Below are 25,349 nucleotides of genomic sequence, written 5' to 3'. Positions count from 1 at the left end.
TCTAAGTAATTAGCATTAGCCCACCAGGCACCCAGGCTGTTGACACAGCTAAATTGACAGTCTGAAAATAGTAAGGTAATTCTCAAATTCAGGCTTGAACCCAGCATGCGCTTTCCTAGACCACTGTCTTGAATTGATGTGGAAAGGAAGCCACATGTTTGTGTGAAGTTAAGTAACTTAAGCTGGCAATCAAGATTGTAACTGAGATATAGAGGGATATTGTATCTAGAGAAAAACACAAGACCAGGTTTATTTCATACAATGTTATTCACACGTTTCATTTTCTAATTTATACATAATATACAAAGAAGTGAAGATAACATTTCATATGAACCAATAAGAGCCAGGACTTACACAAACTGGTCCAGAAACAATCTATATCAAAAGGAGACACTCAAGAGTAAAGCCTAGGCGGTTTCTGCCCAATCAGATTTCTTTATTCTGAAATGTCGATTTTTCTAAAGTTCCATGCCAACATACTAGAAGGTAGAATCAGGGTGGGCACCAAAACTGGCAGATCATAAAATTTCTACACGAACAGGTATTTTTATAGAATATGCCTAAAAATATCAGGAGGACTGGGTTGTCAGCACTGGGAAGTATGAATCAGGACTGCTAGAGGAGGATTCAGTTCCAAACAACTTTCTCTAGGACTTGCCACTTTCTGAACTGAGTGACAGCTGCCCGAGCATCCAAAAGTAAGGGTGAAGGGGAACCAGGAAGAGCTGCTCATCTCAAATCGGCAGCTTTGACCCTGAAACCATGGGCCGATGAGGGAAAGTTTCGTTCAATCCAGGGTCAAGACACTCTGAGGCTGGCAAAATAAAGTGAGATAAGGAGGCAGAGTGCTTCTCTACACGGGAGAAAATACTGCTACTGTGACAGGGACATGCTGATGAGCCAGTGTGACTGAGAATGGTGACAAGTGGCTGGATTTAATGGCCTCACCAAGGAATGTTGGGTTAGAAAGCTAGAGTAACTCAACATCAACATCAAATACTCCTGGCACCCCAAACTTGATGCCAAACTTGAAGGTTCATGATCTGAGTAACAAAAGGATAGACCTTTCTACTCAACATTGTGCTCTGATTGCTTTTGTTCTGCAGACCTCTAGTAAAAAATCCCTTCAACAATTTATCTGACAGAATAGCATGTTCATTTCAGTTTTCAGCACTGAACATAAGTGGGTCAACATAAATGTTTATACAAAATACTGACTTCAACAAAATACAAAGCACTTTCTTTATCTTTCAGAAACTGAATATACAAAGCAATTTTTTTCCAAAATATTTTCATAGGCAAAGGATTAAAAACGATTTTAATTATACACATATGGTCACAATTTTGCCTTAAAAAGATTGTTGGGAAATGTACATAAGGCCGCTTGTAAATGTACATCATGTTACTGTTATAATGTCTTATGTCCAGAGGAAAAAATGTTATCATACAGATTTGCTCTTACTTGGGAGTAGGCTATTCAAAAATACAGTACTCTTCTGTACAAAGAAAAAAGTCACATCACATTTAAAGATGGAAAAGCATTGGCCTCTGTGGTAATTAAATCTCAGTCCAATACTTTCTATTTACTATGCACAATACCCTGACTTCAATTGAAAGTGATCCAGATCCTAGCATGTCCATTATCAACAGAGTCAACAACTATGTTATAAAACAAAATGTTTTCCACAATAATAAAAAGAAAGCTGGTTCATACTTCTGAAACCATATAAAGATAAAAAATTTTTTAAAAAATCACTCTCAATTTGGAGAAATAAATTTACATTATACAACACTATACTGCCAGGTTAAAGAGGGCAGGGATGTAAATGTACACTAAAATGCAAATGTTTCCCAAAGAGATAAAACAGATTCCATTTACAGCATGAAGGTTTACAAATGTACACCTGTACAACCAAGGAGAGTAACTACGAAATTAGCAAGGCTTTCATAACAAACACTGAAACAAGATCTGCTTTCAAATTGTAAACTTACATCTACCCCCTACATACACAATGTGTTTATTTATAGGAAGAAAAAAAAAGCTCTCTGAATATGCAATCATGCTAAATGCTGAGCTATCAGTTCACTTCTCAGTGGCCTCTCTCACCTCTATCAGGTTCCTATTTATGTATCTACTATGAAAACACAGAATAAAACGATACTTCCTCAACAGTCTTTAATTCTATAATTAGAACAAAATACAACTCTCCATCCGTTCTTGTTGCAAACCAAACTGAAAAGTTAGTGTGAAATTTAACTTTTCATTCAGTGCAGTTTGACTGAATGGAAGTGCCACCATGATTTCTTTTTCTAACTCATTACAGTAAGTATATACAATTCTTCTGTACATCGCCAGGGACATTATAGGGCAGTAATTTTATTAAAACCACATCCACTGTAAATAATGTTATCTCAAATCATTTTATTCTTGTCTGTTTTTGAGTTTTTCTTTGCATGATAGTTTGTGAATTACCAAAATACAACTTAACTTTCTTTTTAAAATATTAATAATATTTATGCAGTTGATTGTTAATCTGTTATAAAAGGCTTCACATAAAGGAAAAAAATAAGAACTATAATTCTATGTACATCTATATAAACCTGTTGTGCTATGGGGTTGTAGACCTACCAGACTGCAAGCCAGTTTATTAAAATACTGTACTTTTCCCTTTAAAAACTATTTTTTTGTGACTTTACAAGGTATAAATTTACAAAATATGTGACAACTTTTTTTCCTTTTTTTGTTTCTTTTTTGTTTTGGGGGGGGGGATACAGTTATATCATATACAGGCATTCTGTGCTTCACCAGAAATCCAATCTGATAGGTCTCCACTCAGGGTTGAATATAATTTATAATTCACCAACCCACCCCCTAAATATACACAAGAACCTTAAAAATTTACAAATGGATGAAGAAAGTCAATAAATAGTTTTGCTTTAAAAAAAAAAATCAAAGATTCATAGTTGAATTGTGTTTTGATAATTCACAAAGAAAACCCATTCTTTAAACATGGTTGACCCTTCTCCTTTCCCTTAGAGCATTCCATTTGGTGGTCCTCCGATAGGCCCTAGATCTGGGCTGTTTTTCAAATAATATTTTTCCAACTTGGCCAGTATATGCTTCCCATACGTATATTTGCGAAGAGTAGTAATATGAGGTCGAATCTGAAAAACAAAGAATCTTGTTTAAAAACAAACAAAAAAAACCTAAGCTATTATTGTTTCTGTTTTTTAATTCATTTTCTTGCGTGATGTGGACATGCCAGTTCAGTATATGGAGGTCAGGGGACAACTTTAGAGTGTTCTCTACTTCTACCATGTGGGTTCTGGGGATTAAACTCAGGTCTTCAGGCTTGGTGGCAAGTACCTGAGCCATCTTGCCTAGTTTGTGATTTAAAATAGCTCCCTCAAGTCTGGATAATCTGGATAATCTTGCTGTTAAAAATTAAAAAGCAAATTAGGTACAAAACCAATTCTGAACCATAAAATTCTCTCAAAAATACTTAAAAAGGTAACACTCCTTTTGTTCAACGATAAACAAGCTACTGCTGTGTCACATGCAGACGAGACAGCCCTAAATACAGTGTACCAGGGTGCTGCTGTGTTCTTTAAACTATACTGCCCCTTCCCAGCTAGACCTGCAATGAATGCAGTTTAACTGTCACAAGGCAGACTAATGAACAGGCACTCTTCACACAGGGACACACAGCCTGTAAGGTTCCAGAGTACCAACGGGCAATATCTAGGAAGTCACCTACAAAAAAAATTATGCAACGGTTTTATAGAATGCATTATATAAACATCTAAAAAATACTATATATACTGTGGGCTCAATAAGTACTATAAATTAAAATTAAGGTTGCAAAAAAAACCCCATTAATTTAAAGGATGCATTTTTAAAATCTCTGAGCTATAATGAAGAGCTGCTGTTCTTAACTGCCATGCACTGGCAATGGTCCTGGCAAAATGCAGAGCATGATGGGATCTTGAGATGATTTTCTCTTGATAAAGGGAAAGATTCTAAGAGTGAGATGTTGTCTCATGGTTACTAAAGCAATCAAGTCAGAGAGAGCATTAACATATTTTTTCAGTTTTGTTTTTGTTGATTCCTAGTTATGTAGTCTAGCATCAAACTTGCAATCCTCCCATACTGGCCTCATGGGCAGGAATTATAGACTTGTACAACTAAGCCCAGCTTTAGAGCTCTTTTTAATATTACATTTTTTCTTATGGAAATTAATAATTTTTTAATTTTTTTTTATTTTATGGGCTGGAGAGAAGTCTCAGTGGTTAAGAGCACTTGTTCTTGTAGAGCAATTGGGTTTAAATCCCAGCAGCCACATGGCAACTCACAAATACCCATAATTCCAGTTCCAAGGGATCTGATGCCCCCCATGGGCACCAGGTACACATGTGGTATATATACATATATGCAGGCAATACATACACATAAAATACATGAATCTAAAATACAAGGACAAAACCCCAAACACAAATTACACTTTGTGTGTGAGCACATGCGTACCATGGCATACTTCAAAGGACAATCTGTATGAGTCAATTTTCTCCTTCCATCATATTTGGAGCCCAGAGATCCAATACAGGTCAAAAGACCTGGCAGCAAACAACTCTACCTTATGAACTACTTTGCCAGCAGAATCAGTGATTTTAAACAATCATTAGATTCAAGAGGGGAAATAGCTTGAAGTAAAATACATAATGTAAAGAAAAATTCTGTCTTGAAAAGGATTGAATTTATTTTTAATTGCGCGTGCATAGGTGCTCAGGTGTCCACTGACGTCAGAAGAGGTACCAGATACCCTAGAACTGGAGTTATAGATGCTTGTGAGCCACCGTGAGGGTGCCAGGAATTGAAACTGTCCTTTGGAAGAGCAGCTACCTTAATGGGAAAATCTAATACTATTTAAAATTAAAAAGAAAAGAAAAGAAATCTTAGTGAGGCTGGAGAGATGGATGGCTCAGGGGTTACGCATACTGGCTGCTCTTCCAGAAGACCAGAGTTCAATTCCCAGCAACCACATGGTGGCTCATAACCATCTGTAATGAGATCTGGTGTCCTCTTCTAGCATGCATGCAGAACACTGTATGTGATAAATAAATCTTTTTAATAAATATTTATTTTTTTTTAAGATTTATTTATTTATTATGTATCCAGAACGTGTGACTGCAGGCCAGAAGAGGGCACTAGATCTCATTATAGATGGTTATGAGCCACCATGTGGTTTCTGGGAATTGAACTCAGGACCTTTGGAGGAGCAATCAGTGCTCTTAACCTCTGAGCCATCTCTCCAGCCCTAAATGTTTATTTTTTTAAAGGGGGTTTATTATAAATGCACCATCTTTCTAAAGAAAGGGGAATATTATAGATATGATAGTATGAAAGGGTAGATTATTGAATCTACTTTAAAAGAGCAACAACTTGTTTAAAATGTCTTGTGTTACTATAGATTTTAGTTTATTACAAATTTAAAGTTAATTTTGTTATCTGTATGTATATTTCTACTCTTGCTAAAGGTATTATGTTTATACAGCTCATTTAAAATTGTAATATATAACTAAAAATACAGATTAGTAGTCATCTAGGATAATCAAACTTATAGTCATTTTAGTTAAGTTTTTTAGATATATAAAGATGGTAGGTAATCTTCAAACACTTCAAAGACTTACAGAATATGGCATTTAGAATGTTTTAAAAACTTAGACTTTCTGGACAGTTCAAAGAGAAAGATGGGCATTGAAGACTCGCCATATGGAGTTCATCTTCTTTGCACAAAATGGCCTGCTGGGCAAAGAACTGATCTTGCGTGAACTGTTTGACAGTATGTTATACAGAGTGGACATCCAGGACCCATAGAAAAATGACCACTAAATTTTGCCAAAACAAGGTGAGATGGTCCTTCAGGTCCCTGTTTCACAAAAGAGACTGCCAGATATTCTACAAACACAGGGAGAAGTGACTAAAAAACTCTAGGCCTATAGGCTGAAAATGGATGCCCCAATGTTGCAGAGGAACTTTGGGTGACTGTCCAGGCAGCCAGCTGTCTCTGTCATTCTAGATTTATGGAAGTTGCTTACAATACTTAAGTAATATTACATCCTTCTGTGGTCTTTGATGTACTGAAGACTAAATAGTTATAATTTTCCTTGGTTATGATGAAAGATAAATTAGATATAAAACCTTAGACTCACAAGTATAGGATAGCTAAGTCTATGTGCAATTAGAACAGACGGTGTAACCTATCACAGAGCTGTGCACCATATTACCTTGTGCATGATTATCTTTCTCTGAGCAGGTTCGGCCATATCAATCATCTTCTGAACCACGTAATTGGCATACTGATCCTTCATCATGGTGTATAAGGCACTGTGAGGACCATCATTCTGACAGCAAACTTCGTCAATCAGTAAAGCTCTCTCAGCACGGGAAGCATGAGTAACACACTTTTCTACTACATTGCTAAAAGTTAAAAGCACACACACAGAAACTGTTATGTTTCTTTCTTTATAGTCAAAATATTCTTGACTTCAATTTGCTCCAATGTACTAGAAAACAGAAAACAAGGTAAAATTTCTAGTTTTGTGATTACTTTTAAAACAAAAATGGAGCCGGGCGGTGGTGGCGCACGCCTTTAATCCCAGCACTCGGGAGGCAGAGCCAGGCGGATCTCTGTGAGTTTGAGGCCAGCCTGGGCTATGGAGTGAGTTCCAGGAAAAGGCGCAAAGCTACACAGAGAAACCCTGTCTCGAAAAACCAAGAAAAAAAAAAAAAAAAAAAAAAAGGTACCCCACAACTTAACACGTATAAATTTAACTACAGGCCTACTACAAAAAGGAGCTGGAAGAACTGGCTGTTATAATACCTGGCAAATTTGTGTTGACTCAGGGCTAACACCTTTCCTCTGATTTCAGAAACAATTTTGCTTTTGTCTTCAGGTCGACCATGTTCCAGCACATGCTGAATAACATAATTGCCATACTGATCCTGTAACAAGACACTTAAAAATTACTTTCCATCATTAAGAATTGAAAGAATACAATTAACTTCCTTTGCCTCGTTATTTTCATAGTTTAACAAATTATATTACTCAACAAACAAAACAAACAAAAAACCCCACAAAAAAAAAAAAAAAAACCAACAACCACAAAAACAAAATCCAAATCCACAAACACTTCCAATTCTTTGGTGACATTTACCTGTACCAGCTGCTCTGTATGTTGGTGAAGTTCTTCTAAGATGGGTAAGGTCTGCTCTGCAGTGCAGTGCTCTAGGATACGCTGAATGACTCTGCAGCCATAAGGATGGGTTGAAAGCACAAACACCTTGAGGTAAATAGAGGGATGGAAACGTACATTTTCTGTTATTTCTGAATCACTGTATGAGACTGACAGATAGATGACAGACAACACAATCACCCAGTTTAAACTAGCCGAGTGGTGGATCCATGTTTAACATGATCAGAACATGAGCATTCCCCAACACATATATAGAGGTCTCTTTTCCCCTACTGTGGGATCTGGAGAGTCAAATTCAGGTCATCAGGCTTGACAGCATTTCCCTTTGACTTGCTGAGCCACCTACACAACCTAAGGTAATTTTGATCAAAAAGGAGATGTAGCTCAGTTGCCTAGCATGTGTAAGGCCTGGGTTCATTCCTCAAGAGGAAACCTAGTCACAGGATCAAGGGTGGACAGTGATGGAAATGAATGGATTTGGGGAAGAGGCAGCTTAGCAGTGTGCCTGGGGGTTTACCATTCTGTTTTTGGTACAAGTTGCTAGTTATTTTGCCTGTGTAAATACAGTTCCATGTCTTTTTCCTGCTCTTCTCTTTCTCTTAGAGATTATGGAAAAGACAACTCTTTCTATCTAATGACTTTACTAAGGAGGCAGACAACTTAAAGTACATTCATTTGTTTTGAAACAGTTCTCACATCCTAGCTGGCTCTCAGACATGATACCTAACTGAGAATGATACTGAACTTTCAAATGGCCTTGCTGCCATCTCCCAAATGCTGGGATTACAGGTATGTACAACTGTACCCAACATACACCCCCCATTTCCCCCAAAAATTATTTATTTATTTAATGTACATTGGTGTCTTGCCTACATGTATGTCTGTATGAGGGTGTCAGATTCCCTTTAACTGGAATTACAGTTTTGAGCTGCCACTTGGGTGCTAAGAATTGAACCCAGGTCTTCTGGAAGAGCAGACAGTGCTCTTAACCTGAGCCATCTCTCCAATCTTCCCTACATTCATGATGTTTAAAGAAAGCACCAGGTATAATCTTGTACTCTAAAGAATGCTAAATTCAAATCATATAATGCTCTAAGAAAATGAATGGCAAAAATCAATCTTACTTGTCCTTTGAAAGCATCAATGATGAACTGCAGTGACTGTGGCTGAACACATTCAATACATTTTTGTACAACATGGTTTCCATTCTGATCTTTCACACATTTGAGCACATGGCCATCTAGCTCCTTTACCATTTCACTCTGCAAAAGAGTCATTTAAAAAATTATCTCATCAGAAAATCCAGTAGAGTTAAAAAATATTCACATGGAACAAAGGTAAAAATATCAGCAAAGTATACCCAAAAGTATTTTGTTTTTGTGTGTGAGAATTTAGAAACCATTCAAAAAGAAAATTATTAAAGCAAGTCATGGATAGCAATGTTAATGATATATGCTGACATAACCCAGTGATGGTGAACTTGCCATATTTAAACTACAATTTTTACTGTGTACACGGTTCCTGCATCTTTTAAAATGGATAGCTATACTTTTTTTGTATTGTTCTGTTTTTTTTTTTTTTTTTTCTTTGAGAAAGGGTTCTCTGTGTAGTCTTGGCTGTCCTCAAACTCACTCTATAGACCAGGCTAGCCTTGAACTCACAGAGATTCACCTGCTTCTGCCTCTCAAATACTATGATTAAAGATGTGTACCATCACCACCACCGAGGCTAATAAACACTTTTAAAATTATTTTCGTGACCAATTTAGCACCTCCGTCCTTTATTCCTAAGGAATCATAATTAATGTCTGTATGAGTTTATCAAAGTGCATAAAACAGAGTAAAACATGGGACAATAGGTTTATCTGTGTTTCACCTGTTAGCAATAACTGTCATTACTAATGGGCATTTTTCTTGTTGTCTAATGCTTACCATAAAAGTTGTAATAAACGTTTACTATTTACTATTAACATAATTTGTATGTCTTATTAGAATAGAAAATATTACTGCTAAGAAATAAGGCATACATTATCAAAAGAATCTTTAACTCAACTATATTCCAACACAATTATGGAGGAATCCTGTTAAGTCAACCTACAACATGGATTTATGCTTAAACTAAAACAGACTGAATTATAAAATATAATTAACTTAAAAACCCATTACTTAAAAAAGATACTATTATCTATTAACCAGTTCTCATTAAGACAGTATCAGTCCCTTTTATTTCCAAATACCAAAGGCACAGCCATGGAGAGACTATGCTACTTTTGATACCTATGACCTACTTAAAGCTTTGAGTATTCAAATATGTTGGCTTTCTCTACTGTGCCATATTTCAATAAATCTAAAACTAAGAATTTCTTCCACAGGAATAATGGAGTTTTCTTCCAGATTTTAAGTTTTGTGATTAAAGTGTACACGCGCGCGCGCGCACACACACACACACACACACACACACACACACACACACACACACGCCTTACACATTTACCTACCTCCCTCCTCCTTGCTGGTTAGTTTGATGTCAACTTGACACAAACTAGAATCATTTTGGAAGAGGAACCTCAAGTGACGAATTGCCCCTACCAGACCCATGGCAAACCTGTGGTGCATTTTCTTAGTTACTGATGTAGAAGGGCCCAGATGACTGTGTTGGTGTCACCCCTGGGCTGGTGATCCAGAGTGGATGCTATAAAAAAGAGGCTGAGTAAGCCATGGAGAGCAAGCCAGTAAGCAGCACCCTCCATTGCCTCTGCATCAGCTCCTGCCTCCAGGTCTTGACCTCACTTCCGTCAAGTGAGCTGAAATAAATAAACCCTTTCCTCTGTAAGTAGATTTTGGTCATGGTGGTTTTTTGTTTTTTGTTTTTTTTTTTTTTTTTTAAATTTGCTTATTATATATACAGTGTTCTGTCTGCATGTACACCTGCAGGATGTAAGATAGCACCAGATCTCATACATGGTTGTGAGCCATCATATGGTTGTTGGGAATTGAACTCAGGACCTCTAGAAGAACAGCCAGTGCTCTTACCCTCTGAGCCACCTCTCCAGCCCTGGCTATGGGGTTTTTATCAGCAGACACAGAACCCTTAAGACCCCACCCTCCTCCTGTTTTTAGACCTACAGAATTTACTCTAACTGTCTAACAGTCAAAACCGGCTTTCTAAATGATTAAGATGAAGTTAAGAAAAAAAGCTCTTTTGTTTACTTATAATTTCCCGTTATATAAACACATAAAATAAATTTATGGTGTTTGCCGGGTGGTGGTGGCGTACGCCTTTAATCCCAGCACTCGGGAGGCAGAGCCAGGCGGATCTCTGTGAGTTTGAAGCCAGCCTGGGCTACCAAGTGAGTTCCAGGAAAGGCGCAAAGCTACACAGAGAACCCTGTCTTGAAAAACCAAAAATCTAGTAAATTAACATTTATTCTTATAGCTCTGAATACTATTGTCTATTTCAAATTATTTTAAAGATTATATTCGTAACTTACTAGGAGGCCCAAAGAATGTTAACGGGAATTACATTGGTCCTTTATTAAAATACTCTTATCATTCAACACACACACACACACACACACTTTTCTTTAAAATCAAGTAAATCTTTTTCTAAGACAATTTTTTAAATTATTATTTTTTAAATTTTTATGTGTATCTATGTGAGATTATGGCATGTATGCTTGGGTCTGAACTGAACTTGGGTCCTCTAGTAGAGCAGTATGTGCTCTAAAGTGTGTATACACACACACATGTAATTACTAACTAGAACACGAGAATGTTGCTTAAAATCCGTACAATAGAAATACTAGGTAGACCCCGAATAAACTGCAAACAGTGAAATGTATGCTTAAACTGCAGGTAAGAAGAAGGTAGGTGACTGCAAAGAAACATCACTTGGCACTCCATGGAAGGAACAGCAGTGAATGGGTAACACATCAAAGACCCACTATGGAACTTAGAATAGCAATGACTGTTCTAGACACATTTTATAAAAAGATCTTGAGGTCTCCGGTAGAAATTGTTAGGTCATTTTTTTTCTCCAGATTGTGAGATAAAAAGAAATTTAACTTTAAATATTACAAAACTTGTATCTCAACTTACAATTACCTGCTGATCAGAAGAAATAGACTCCAATGCTTTCTGAATAACACGGCAGCCATACATCTGCAAGGCTAATGGTAGAACATGACCACGAATACGAGTGGCCAGGGCTAATTTCTGATCCAAACTTCCAAACTGAAAGACAGTAAGAAGTCAGTATGAGAGTACTCTGCTAAAGTTGACCAACATACTATCTGCTACACTTTGTAACTATAGTAAAATCTAACACTCAAGCACTTGTAGTAGTTACCTTTTGTGGAGTGTTGAATCACATTAAAAATTAACTTGTTTTTATCTTATTATCTTTACACAATCACCCCTACCACATATGGTCTCACTATGTAGCCCTGTCTGGCCTGGAACTCGGGAGATTCACCTGCTTCTGCCTCTTGAGTACTGGAGCTATGTGTGCAACCTAAAGCTTTGTAAAATAATGCCTGGCTTATCTGTACTCTTTCTCTTTTAAATTTATTTTTAAAAACGTATATGTGTGTGCCCTCAAAGGAAGGCGTCAGAGTCCCCGGAACAAGTGATTGTGAGTCTCACTATATGGGTGCTGGGGAAACAAACCCTAATCAAAGCAGTAAGCACTCTCAACTGTGGAGCCAGCCATCTGTCTAGCCCTACTTTAGCCTTTTTGAGACAGGGTCTGTGTGTCACTAAAACTGGACATTGGTTATTCAGGCAGGCAGCCTCACCAAAAAGCCACAGGGTTCCTGTCTCTGGTCCCCCAGTGCTGGGATTACAGAACCTCACTGACATGCCTAGCTACTTATGTGGGCACTTGGGGCCCAAATTCAGGTCTTTATGCACGTAGGACAAGTATTACTAGCCCTGGACATATGATTTTCAAATATCTGATCTTAGTTCATTTTTATTGAGAATGACTACTGCCCAACTTTAGAGCTATTTGCTAGCAAAACTGAATGAGCATATATATAAATGTACTTACCTCAAAAAACTTCTGTATAACATAGTTTCCAAAAACATCTGTCATTAACTGATAGGCTGCCTGTAGAATTTCATTAAATACCATCTGTCGCTCAGCTGGAGTGGCTCTCTCTAGCTTTTGCTGTATGAATCTATAAGGGAAAAAATTTAAATCCCAAGATAAGCTAAAAACAATCTTTCTAAAGTCATCTGTATGCCCCACTGTGTGTGTGTGTGTGTGTGTGTGTGTGTGTGTGTGTGTGTGTGTGTGTGTGTGTGTGTGTGTGTGTAAAAGGATCTTGCAATACAATACAACCCAGGCTGCCCTAAAAATCACTATGTAGCTTAGGGCAGCCTCAGGCACATGCCACTTCAGTCAGCAAAATTAAAAACTCTTACCTTCCTTTAAGAAAAAAAAAAGGAAGAAAAGAAAGGAATGAAGGATAGACAGAAAAAGAGTCTTACTATATAGCCGAGGAAGATAAACACAGATATGTGAGAAACCATAACCACATACCTGGAGCCATGCTGGTCTTGAGAAAACTCGACTATATGTCCAATCAGGTCTCTGAGCTGAAGGTTGGGGAAGCGGTTGTTCCTGAAATCTTCCAATAACCTACTACGGCCGGAAGGCATGATATCAGACCTATTATAGCGAAGCCGAGAAGGAGGAAAGAGCTGGCTGCTGGAGCTAAACAGACTGGAAGTGCTTGAGGCACTTCGGTATTTTGCTTCTGCTCCAGGTGCTGCAGAGATATAGCGACCACTACCATTTGTCAGTCCTCCTACAACAAAGCAGCCGTGGTCAGCAAATATTTTTGACAAGGTATTCCACAGATAAATTACAATTTAAATTGAGTCAGTAAGCTTCAACAAAGCTTTCAACTATATTAACAAGTATGTTATAGTTACCTAGTAAAACGCAAATCTGTAGCCATGAAAATGATTCAAAATTCATTTGCAGTCTCAGGATGTAGCTCAGTGGTAGAGTGTTTGCCTAGCATACTCAAGGCCCTGAGTTCTATCCAACACCACAGGAAAAAAGATTCATTTACGGTACAATGGAATAACATTGAGTGGTAAATCTATACCTTTGGGGAACATATTAAAAATATATTTTCAAATATACTTCTATGTAAAGACAAGTCTGAAACTTTTAAAGAACCCATAGCATACTTTTTTGAAACCTTTTTTGAAAATGTTTCATTGAAGATAGTCCCCATAAAATGCTATTATCCTGTAGATAAGGAATAGTAGTAACGAATAGCAGTTATTCCTAGAACCATAACCACAAGCCTCCAATATACACTTATTCCATACAAGAAAATAAAAGGCAGTAACAGAAATAAACTTAAATATGAGGAAATTGTTTCTATTCTGAATAGTAGCTAAAGTACTTGACAGTGTCCTTTTAAAACAGGAAAATGTAAAGACAACTATAAAATTCAGATTTAGCAGTTACAAAACAATATCCACCATCAGCCTTCTCTTATACCAACTGTACATTAAATACAGTCGTGCTACAGAGTCAGCCCAGGCCAGTGTAGAGAGAACCAAATACCAGTGTGCAAAGTGGGAGGAAGATGTTACCTTTTCAAAAGGTATGAAAAGGCTCGGGAACAGGAAGTTAATACAGCAGTGTGAACAGCACTCTTTACCCCTCTACCTCTAGCAACTACCCTAACTTAATTTCCTTTCTGTGAATTCCTACCCTTACAGTACAGTAAACATTTGAGAATCACTCACCCTTTGTTAAGTATCCTCAAACTACATCAAACTACATGCTAGAGAACTGATGTCTAACACACTTACTAAATGACAACCTGAATCTTAGGGGAAGAAGACTTGATATTTTTAAAGTGTATACACTTATGTGGATGTATGCACCCAGGTGGTGGTTTCCTTAGAGGACAAATATCAAAGCTCCCTAGAACAGCAGTTCTCAACCTGTAGACTGAACCCCTTTGGGAGTCGCATTATCAGATATCCTGCATGACAGATATTTACATTATGACTCATAACAGTAGCAAAGAAAATAATTTTATGGTTGGGGGTCACAACATGAGTAACTAACTGTAAAGGGTCACAGTGTTAGGAAGGTTGAGAACCACTGCCCTAGAGCTGGAATAATAGTCAGTCATATGCCACTCAAAGCCAGAAGCGAATTTGGGTCCTCTGCAAAAGGATTATGTGCTAACTGCCGAGCCATCTTTCCAGCTCAGACATTTTATGTAACATAGAGCCCCTAAAATTTCTTTCTAGAACAATCCTATTTAAAGTGTGTAATTTAACCAAATTCTATTTCAGTTCTAATTATTTAGGTAGTCACAAGTGAAATACTTGTGTTATAAAGTTCAGTATTTCAAATTCTGTTCAGGTTTTATCACTCCCGAAAACTGGTTCTCATTATCTGTTTATATAATTGCATGAATGACTGATTTACCACACATTATTTATTTTACATTTCTTTGGGGGTGGGATGGGGGTAGACAACAGAAGTCAGTTCTCTCATTCCATCATGTGGATCCTGGGGCTCAAACTCAGGTCCTCAAACCTGGTAGCAAGCACCTTACCCACTAAGACCCCTGTAGGCCTAGGCCACTTTACTTTTGAGACAGGGTCACATGCATCCCAGACCTGCCTTGAGTCCCATGAACTCCTCCTGATCCTCTTGCTATCACTTCTGAAGATTACAGAACTACATTACCACACCTGGTTTATGTGGTGATGGGGGCAAATCCTAAGCCTTTGTGTATGCCAGCCAAGCATTCTACCAATTGTTCCATACATAGCACACATAGGCAATTTTATTCTTTAATACTGCAGCTAGCATGACTTTTACAAAAACTATACTCATTAGCTACTTACACCCTCTAATTGTTTATACATACACTCTTTGTACCACTGCTGTTAGTGGGGTCTAAACTTAACCTTAATGCACTAATGACGGTCAACACCAAACTGCCAAGGTGACTTTATGTGGCAATACCTATGTTACCAATACTTATCAGTAATTTCTCTATACTAGACATTCCTTGATGCTTTTCTATTTGCTCCCCAAAGCCAATTCCCAATATGACCTTTGTTTAGTTAATGCCAAATTGATTAGAGCTTGAAAAGACACTATTTTTAGATGATAAAATAAATATAGTAAAATTCTAACATTTAGACAATCTAAACAAACAATAATTTGAGATTAACAAATAACTAACTGCCCTGTTTCTTCATGAGACCCCCAACTATTCCAAACTTATTGCAGAACATGCAAACAAACTGGCCACCCTTATTTGTGCTTCTGCTGCCACTGAGATTAGGCCGCCTGCTATGTGAGAGAGAGACAGATCCCATTCACTCTCTCCCTCTCACTAGCTTTAAACAACTATGAGTGGGTGTGTAGAACAAGCAGACCAGAACTCAGTACTGTCACTTTAGTCTAGGGTCTGACAGCAAAGTGACATGCCGCTAGTCAGTTAGGGTGTGCTGCCTTCATGATATCATCTTTCATTTTCATTCATGACAATTTCAATTTCTCTGAGAAGTCTAATGATTTAGAATTCTGCCATACTAAATAGCAGAAATTAACAACATCATTTAAGAAAGTAAACTGGGTATGGTCTCACACGCCTTTACTCCCACAGCACGGGAGGCAGAGGCACGTGGATCTTTCTGAGTTCCAGACCAGCCAAGGCTCTACAGTGTTAAAGAAAGCAATGCAGCAACCAAGCAGAACACATCTGGCTAGCTTCAATTACCTTCAATTACCACTCACCTCCCACTCAATCTGGAATAGCAATTCCTGATCTGTCTCAGACCTGCCTATCCTTACCATCCCTCTTCCCTGTTTTCTTTAAAACTGTGTGTTTTCTTCTTTCATCTTCTCTGTATCCTAGAAACTCAAGTCTAGTTGCCAGGCTTGTTGCATGTTAAATATCTTTACCTGTTGAACCATCTCACTGGGCCCTATTTTTCTCTACTTGAGACAGTTTTAAGTTTAAGATCTCACTGCAGGTGGTTATGGGCCACCATGTGGTTGCTGGGAATTGAACTCGGGACCTCTGGAAGAGCAGTCAGTTCTCTTAACCACTGAGCCATATCTCCAACAGCACAATTTTTCTAACAGTAGCAAAATTAGAGTTATGAAGTAGCAACGAAAATAACTTTATGGTTGGGGGTCAGCATAACATGAGGAACTGTATTAAAGGGTTGCAGCATTAGGAAGGTTGAAAACCACTGCTCTAAGAGATTCTTATGGAGACAGCCATGTATTGACTTGATGGTGGCAGACTGGAGTTCTGTATCTTCAAGCCACAGAAAAGGGAAAACTGACAACACCTACCAGAAAGTCAAAGGGTAAGGAAAAAGCTACCGCCGGGCGGTGGTGGCGCACGCCTTTAATCCCAGCACTCGGGAGGCAGAGCCAGGCGGATCTCTGTGAGTTCGAGGCCAACCTAGGCTACCAAGTGAGTTCCAGGAAAGGCACAAAGCTACACAGAGAAACCCTGTCTCGAAAAACCAAAAAAAAAAAAAAAAAAAAAGGAAAAAGCTACCTCCAGAACCTTCAGAGTATGACCAAATCTGCACATTTATTTTAGGCTTCTAGTCTTCAAAAATACAAGATACATTCCTGTTCTCTGAAATCATGTAGCTATCCATCCAGTGACTAGAATACTGAGTATTAGTATGCTTAAACACAGTATACATGTACCTACCAATCTCAAGTGTGAAAGATGGAAGGACAGTAAGACAATGTCACTTCAATTCATTAAAGATGCAATAACACAGGATTTCCCAGGTTAGTATGACTCAAGATGTATTGTTTTTCACTTTTTCCTCATATTTAAAAACCTTGTATGTACACACACTAAAGTTCACATCTTTTTATGTTCCTCTACACAGGCAACATTGTTTTATGATGTTTCATTGTAACAATGACATGTAACACAATGTCATCCTTTGTGACACAAATGTATTCCCATTTTGTGTTAAAGTAAGCCAGGGAACCTAACAACTTAATCAAGAAAGCTTAACTACTAATTATTTGTGCTGAATAAGCAACTTAAATTTTCAGAAATGCACTGCTGCATTTCAAAGAAAACATTTAATATCATTTATAATATGTAAACTTAGAAAACTAATACTATATAGGGTATAAACTATGTAAAATGTTCTAATTATTAGCAACAATTATATATTTAGACATAGATACATAAGCATTTTGTTGGAGAAAAGACAAGGACTACATGTTTAAATTTATTTTAATTTTATTCCATGTACATTAGTGTTTTGTCTGTGTGAGGGTGTTAGAACTGTATTTACAGACAGTTGTGAGTTGTCATGTGGGTCCTGGGAATTGAACCCAGGTCCTCTGGAAGAGCAGCCAGTGCTGCTGAGCCATCTCTCAAACTACAAAGAAATTTTTTTCAAATTTTATTTTAAGGACTACATATTTAAATAATGAAGTAATGATAGTAAGAAGTTTGATGCCATCTTAATAGGCTAATATTTAAAAGCACAAATGTAGCAAGTATGTCATGTTAAATGTATAATTTTGTGAGAATACGTACAGAGACACTGGGTAAGTGCAGACCAGAAGGTCTTTCACACAGAAGTATCTGGTATTCTATTGTCTATGATTCTTTTCTAAAAGCAGCCTAGAAGTCTTATCTTGTAGTCTCTAGGGCTCTAACTAAATGTATGGTGTATGGTATCATCACCACAGAAGGTACTTAAACCCTTTTCACTCAGACTATTTAAACAGACCAGGTTTTAACATATGACCCACTTAGTATTCAGACTGGTATATCATCTCCCTCAAAAACATACAGTTCTACCTCCGTTATTCTATCAAAAGAGAATGATTCTGTCTGGTTTCAAAACTGCTTGGATTTCTTTCATGAAAACTACCTCCTTTCTAGATCAATGAACACAAGAATACTCTGAAAACTCATTTTCTCATCTCCATCAAAAGATCAGCAAGGTAAATTTCTACTAGTTAACTACCATGGGCAAAAGGACAAAGGTTACTTCATCCTTTCTGGCTTCACTTGGCTTTTCTCCGATACTTTTCGCCATAGTGAAAAGACCACAGAGGTGTATCTGGATTTCTTTTTGAGTGAGTGTGTTTTTCCTGTGTCTATGTATGTGCACCATATACACCCCTGGTGCCCTCAGAGATGAGAAGAGGGTATCTATCCCCTAGAACCAAAGTGACACCTGACAGTGAGAAGGATGCTGGGTACTGAATTTCAGTCCTCTCCAAGAACACTTACATGCTCTTAAGCGCTGAGCCATCTCTGCAGCAACTCAGCAGCCTTTCTTGATTGAGGTTATGAATTATATATAAGAGCAGGGTTATTTCTCTTAAGCCATGATTGCTAGCAGTATCAAAATTTGTTATGAACACAAATTGTACCTTGAACACACACAAACATATTTATTTTCTCCCTTGGTGTTATTAAGTGGTAAAGAACTCAACTAGAAAGATATTGTGAAAGATGTACCAAACTTAGAAAAATCTTTTTTTTTTTTTTGTTTGTTTGTTTGTTTAGATTGAGACAGGGTTTCCTCTGTATAGCTTTGCGCCTTTCCTGGAACTTGCTCTGTAGACCAGGCTGTCCTCGAACTCAAGAGATCCGCCTGGCTCTGCCTCCCGAGTGCTGGGATTAAAGGCGTGCGCCACCACTACTAGAAAAATCTTTTAAAAATAAAAGCAAAAACCTCATAACTATAAAAAAAAAATTCAGTTTTTTAATGGTACAATAGTTACATACATATCCAATAGAAAATGGAAACCTGAAATCCACAACGTGTTGAGAGTCAATCTGCTACCACAAACTGTTGCCCAGGTTGGTACTGAACTTACAAATCTTCTTGCCTCAGTCTTCAAAATGCTGGGATCACAGGAGTGTACCAGCCTACTTAACTCTTTTTTTTCCCCTTTTTTCGAGACAGGGTTTCTCTATGTAGCTTTGGTGCCTGTCCTGGATCTCACTCTGTAGCCCAGGCTGGCCTCGAACTCACAGAGATCCGCCTGGCTCTGCCTCCCGAGTGCTGGGATTAAAGGCGTGCGCCACTGTCCAGTGTGTCTTGGTAACTCTTAAAGTTATGGAAAGGTCTGGGCTTTCTAACTTGTAATGTATTGGGAAAAATAAACCTCAAAACAATTCTAACCACAAACCTGCCAACAACAAACTTAGTATGAACTACAAAGGAACATTACTGTTTCTACTGCAGAGAATTACTATCTTCCTGTAGAACTAAATTATTTAATAAAATAACGTGAGAGCACCACAAATGTACAAACGATGACAGGGAAGAGAGGTTGTGGTTTTTCTCAGCTAGAGTATATCACATTAAGTATTCAATTTCGGATAAATCTGTGCTGGATAATTGGGTGTTTAGCACTTACCTTTGGTTCATTTCTCTGCACTACCAAAAAAAAATTCTGCACTAACAAACCACAACAAACCAAATCTAAAGCAGAAGTTAATCAACTACATAAAAGACACTGAATAAGCAATTCATCTTAGTAATTATGAGTAAAACTTGTTATTTACATTCTATTTACAGTATTCTTTTAAAGACGTAAGACATTTACGCGTCGGCAGTGGCCCATGCCTTTAATCCCAGCACTCAGGAGGCAGAGCCAGGCAGATCTCTATGAGTTCGAGGCCAGCCTAGTCAAGAGAGTGAGTTCCAGAACAAGCACCAAAACTACCAGAGAAACCCTGTCTTGAAGAAAACAACAACAAAAAAACAAAACAAAACAAATCTGAGATTCTAAAATTATAAAATAAGATCCTTTTAATTTATTTGCATAAATATTACAAAGAAATAAAACAATCCTTTGAGAAATATCTGAATAAACCATATAGGCATAATCAAAATTTCTGTTCTCTTGATTTTATGACTGAAAATTAATCATTTCATTTAAAAATGGTGTGTGTCTATCTACTTGTGTGAGTCAAACAAAACTTATACTCTCACTGCCCCTCTTTCAGACATACAATTACTCCAGTCCAACTCACTGATAAGATTATCTTTTTCATGCACTAGAGTAGCAACTACGGTCCTAAGTCAGCTCATGAAATGAGCACATCGATCTCTGGGTGCTCCATCCGTCTAGTCACTGCAATTGGGTAAGGTCTGCTATCAGGTTTCCATTTTTTATTGGGTATGTATGTAACTATTGTACCATAAAAAAAAAATGAATTTTTTTATAGTTATGAGGTTTTTGCTTTTATTTTTAAAAGATTTTTCTAGTACTGGTGGCGCACGCCTTTAATCCCAGCACTTGGGAGGAAGAAGCAGGCAGATCTCTTGAGTTCAAGGACAGCCTGGTCTACAGAGCAAGTTCCAGGACAGGCAGTTCTTTTAAGTGTACTTCAAGACTGCCTCACAGATCCTTGATTGCGCTTTTCTAATGATTGCCAGTTAATAAAATTTCTTTTTAAAAACTTGAAAAAAAATGATGACACTAAATGAAGCCATTAGTTGGTACCTTTACAATGCTCTCAGGCTTTCGAACTACAGTGTGAAAATGAAATGGGAAGACAGACAATGGGCAAATAATGACAGTTAATGATCAATTAAAGTCAGCAAAGCTGGAAAATCAAGTAGACAAACACAAGCAAAAGCTCTCATCTACAAAATATTTCAGCGGTGGGCATGAATTTTAAAACATATATAAAAATTTAGACTTAAAATTTTATCTCCCATCCCATAAATCTTCTCCATTTAAAAATGTAATGGCACATACAGTTCAGTCAATGGAATATAGAGAAAAAGGAAAAACTACATGAAGGAGACAACACAGTTCACAGGCTTATGTGAACATACAGTGGATCCTTGAGTTAAAAATCAAGTGTGCCATTGGAGTCAAACTGTAACCATAAATTACTTCTTTCTGCATGATACCTCCTTTCATATAGTAACTTCTGGAAAGTTCAGCAAGGGCACTTAATTGCAAACTCTTGACCTCATGAGGTCTAGGGCAACAGTGTTCCTCATGTGAAATGCTCAGGACTTCAAGTGTTTCTGAGATTTTCAGATTTTAGAGTATTTGTGTAGAATTCAATGCTGAGTATGCTCAGGCTGAAAACTTGAATGAAAATGTTCCAAATAACAGGAGACTTTTGAGTGCTCAAAGATTTAAGTTTTGGACAAGAAGTCCAAATTGTACAAATTTAAACTTAGGCCTCAACTGATCTAGTGCCAAAGTGTTATGACCAACCAAGTATTCTGTCTTAAATCTGGAATCATCTAAACATTAGCACCACAATGTTACAGATATGCTTCAAGGGTTCATGGTTAATTTTCACAGTCAATTTGACTGAATTTGGAATGAACAGGATACAGTCTGCAAGGCTCATCTGTGAGGGTGTTTCCAGCATGGTTTATCTGAGGAAAACCATCCCTGAATGTGGACAAACCATCCCACACCCGGGATTCCCAGAATGAATGAGAAGATACAAAATGAGCATTACCAGTCATGTCTCTATAAATCCTAACTCCATATACAATGTAACCAACCACCTCACTATCCTGATACACAACTTCCTGCTATAATGGACTATATCCTCAAACCACAAGTCAAAATGAACTTGTTCCTTTACTGCTTCTGGTCGGTTATCTGGTTACAATTGTGAAAAAAATAACTAATACTAAGCGTAATGAACAAAATCATAAGAGCAAAAATTAAATCATTCTGTCTTAAAACCAGCACCACCAAAACCAATAAATTTTTATTTGCAGCCAGGTATGGAGGCACATGCCTTTAATCCCAGCACTCATGAGGGAAGAGACAGGCAGATCTCTGTGGGTTCCAGGCCAGCCTGGTCTGCACAGTGAGCGCCAGGCCAGCTAGAATCACACAGTGAGAGTCCCTTTTAAAAAAACAAAACAAAATTTTATGCAGAAAGCCAATCATAAATTGCCCCATAAAACACAATTTTAGAATTTCTTTGTTTAACCCTCAAGAATAACTAAATTGAGAAAGGAATCTGTCTGATAATGTTATACAATAAGCCTTCCTAAGGAAACAAAAATCCTCAGGATAATGTAAACATTACTTCTTGAAAGGCTAGTTAAAATACAGTACTCAAACACTTTTTAAAAAATCATTCCACTCCTCATGTAATAGTGTAATAGAAAAGGAATAACTGTATGCTGGCCTCAATTCTTTCAGTTATTAGTCTGAGCCTTTTGGGCTCATTTACTTTTTAATGTTTTCATTTTAAACAGCTAGCATTGAGCCAGTCTATGACAACACTAAGAATGAAATGATGAACATGAAGGGGTCTTAGGGAAAAATGACTAATGCTACTCAGTTAACACTGAAAAAGTTCATAGTGGTCCTTTGCTTTTAACAATCACAGATAAAACACAAAAATGGGACATAGCCTAACAATCAACTTGCCATCTGTTCACTCTTACACATCTCCTCTAAGAGGAGCAGTTGAATAAATCTGTCAAAGTCAGCAATTTTAGCAAATACTACTACACAGGGAAAAAAAACTTAGCAGTAAGTAATAATCCATTTTTTTAATATAAAATATTCTGATTAGGAGAAAAGATGAGTTCTAAAAATGTCTAATCCAGAGTGAGTGTACTCCTATTTACTTACTCAACATTAATGAACCTTCACGATTCATAGCCATCTTTCACTCAACTACTTCCATTGAGTTCAAGGCTCATACTATATATCTTAATATTTCTTTTCATGGGGTTGGAGGCGCACATTTTTGAGAAGGCATTTAGTCTATCAAAACCAAGGAAAGACACAAAATGGTGCTTTATACCTAAGAAGTCCCAAACTAATCTAAATACTAAGAACATAAGCATTGGGACAAATTAGAAACCACTAACATATTTTAAGTCTATTAAAGGGGAGATACAAGAAGGCAATACTTGTCTAGCTCCAGAAAGAGTAAAATAATATTGTAAATATCCAGTATTCCTGATGAAGTGTGATGTACAAATGTTCCTTGACTTAGGACATCACATTCCAATAAGCCCAATGTAAGCTGACAAATCTACAATGCACAAATGCACCTAACCGACTAAGCAGCATAGCCTAGCCTATCTTACATTTGCCTACAACACTTATATTACCATACAGTTGGGCAAAATTAACATCCCAAAGTCTGTTTAATATTGACCAGTTCATGTAATTCACTGACTACTAAAGTGAAAAACATGACTGCATGACGCCCTTGTATTATAATGCAAGGTGCAGAACATGTATCCTTAACTAAAATGCTCATTTCCACAAAGGTGTGATTCAACAATTGCAAGTAAAAGACTGTTCACCTCAATATAACATCAGAAAATAACTCACTAAGCAGTGCTGACCCTAAGGCAGAATTTTAAGTAAACCTCAACAGGTATGTAGTTCATACCTATAATTTTGGCACTTTCAAGGTAGAAAGATTACAAATTCAAGGCTAGCCTGGGCTTGTATAGTGAGTTTGAGGTTAACCTGGGCTATATAGCAAGATTCTCTTTTCCTCTCCTAAAAAGTAGTGACACAGAATTTATCTGAGGGGACCAAATTTAGTAAAACTTTTGGCTCTAAACTAGACATCAAGCAATTATTTTGAAAGTTAGAAAATAAAAGGATGACGTATTATCCTAACTGCTATAAGAATGGCCTTTCAGAGTAACCCAGAAGTTACAAAGGAAATCCATCAATAATGAACTTATAGTTACAATATTTTGTAACTTCTGAAGAAATATATATATTTATTTTTTGGTTTTTCAAGACAGGGTTTCTCTGTGTAACAGTCCTGGCTGTCCTCCAACTCACTGAGAACTACCTGCCTCTGCCTACCAAGTGCTAGGATTAAAGGCACGTGACACCACCGCCCAGCAAATTTTTGTTTTGCTTTTGTCTGAAGAAGTATTTTAGGTAATGGTCAAAAGGTTGCTAAAACATTACATCAACAAGGCCAACAATTTCACAAACAAGATAACCAGATGTATCTTATCTAGAGTAACAGAACGGAGAACACCCAGTCCCATTTTTGCCAAAAAAGCCCATTAACCCACTTCCTACCTAACCAAGGTTCTAGATAGAATTCCATTTACAGGAAACACTGACAAGAAAACATATGCTTACCACCACCATAGGGAAGCAATCAGCAAACTCAAGAATGTGAGAAATTCAACAGGACAATTTCTTCAACGAGTGAATGGAAACAAGAAAAACAGTGGAGGAAACAACTCTAAATGAAAAGACAAACTAAAAAAAAGGCACCATATTTGGACCATGACAAACGAAATGACTACAGAGATATTTAAGTCAACTAAGAAAATCAGTCAATAAGAAATTAAGTTATAACAATGTTGTGGCTACAGTACTTTAGGAAAAGTAAACCTGGTTTTATATTACATAATAGAAGGCTAAGAATATTTTTCATTCTTCTAAGTTCAATATATTACCAAAAAACATACAGGTTTTCTAAAAATAAGATTTTCATTTTAAAAATATTCAAAACTTAGGAATTAAAATAGGTATCCAGTAAAAGTGACTAGCAATTCTAATGATATATACTGATTACATATTTACTCTTTGGAAAAAATTTTATTTTTAGAAACAGAGATTGTTGCTTTTTTGGCACTTTCTGTGGAATTTAAACAGCTAGCATAACCAAAAGGAAAGCTGAGTTTTAAAGTTAATGTCTCATCAAGAACTTGGAGAATGCTGAACCCAAGAACCACTGATAAATTTAACAGTTGTATGTTTACTACTTCAACTCTTATCCAAGAATAATCTATAATTAATTTCAACCAATTCTAGTAAGGCAGGAGGATCTGCTCTTTCTCTTTGAAATAGAGGTCTCTCTAAGTGCCCTGGCTAACCTTCAATTTACCACCATCCCTGCCTTAGTCTCCAAAGTAGTTGTGATAATAAAGCATGTCCTCAGATTATCCTATGGGAGCTGAGAAAAATGATTTATAAAATCAAATACATAAATTCTACTTCCTTAAAGTATTTTATGTATCAGCAATCTTGATACTGACTTACACAGAAATCTAATTCAATGATAAAGAATTCAAAATCACTTT

General features: G+C 37.1%; 1 protein-coding gene across 11 annotated transcripts in view; it reads right to left on the bottom strand.

The window, feature by feature from the left end:
- Nucleotides 1–226: 226 nt before the first annotated feature.
- The window catches only part of Pum2 (pumilio RNA binding family member 2), an 82,582-nt gene continuing 57,459 nt past the window's right edge, over nucleotides 227–25,349 (bottom strand). For 8 of the 11 annotated variants that reach the window (XM_028867594.2, XM_028867593.2, XM_028867597.2 and 5 more), the window contains 8 exons: nucleotides 12,799–13,066; nucleotides 12,304–12,433; nucleotides 11,352–11,486; nucleotides 8,379–8,516; nucleotides 7,216–7,341; nucleotides 6,882–7,003; nucleotides 6,286–6,478; nucleotides 227–3,165 (listed from right to left, as the gene is read on the bottom strand). In XM_028867594.2, the coding sequence (XP_028723427.1) occupies nucleotides 3,034–3,165; nucleotides 6,286–6,478; nucleotides 6,882–7,003; nucleotides 7,216–7,341; nucleotides 8,379–8,516; nucleotides 11,352–11,486; nucleotides 12,304–12,433; nucleotides 12,799–13,066 (1,244 nt within the window). In that variant the 3' untranslated portion in view covers nucleotides 227–3,033. The remainder of the gene's footprint in view (nucleotides 3,166–6,285; nucleotides 6,479–6,881; nucleotides 7,004–7,215; nucleotides 7,342–8,378; nucleotides 8,517–11,351; nucleotides 11,487–12,303; nucleotides 12,434–12,798; nucleotides 13,067–25,349) is intronic. The other 3 variants (XM_028867596.2, XM_028867600.2, XM_037198138.1) reach the window with 1 other exon arrangement.

Source organism: Peromyscus leucopus, chromosome 22 (assembly GCF_004664715.2).
Source record: "Peromyscus leucopus breed LL Stock chromosome 22, UCI_PerLeu_2.1, whole genome shotgun sequence".
In the NCBI taxonomy this organism is placed as follows: Eukaryota; Metazoa; Chordata; class Mammalia; order Rodentia; family Cricetidae; genus Peromyscus; species Peromyscus leucopus.
This window is presented reverse-complemented; position numbering and strand designations above follow the sequence as displayed.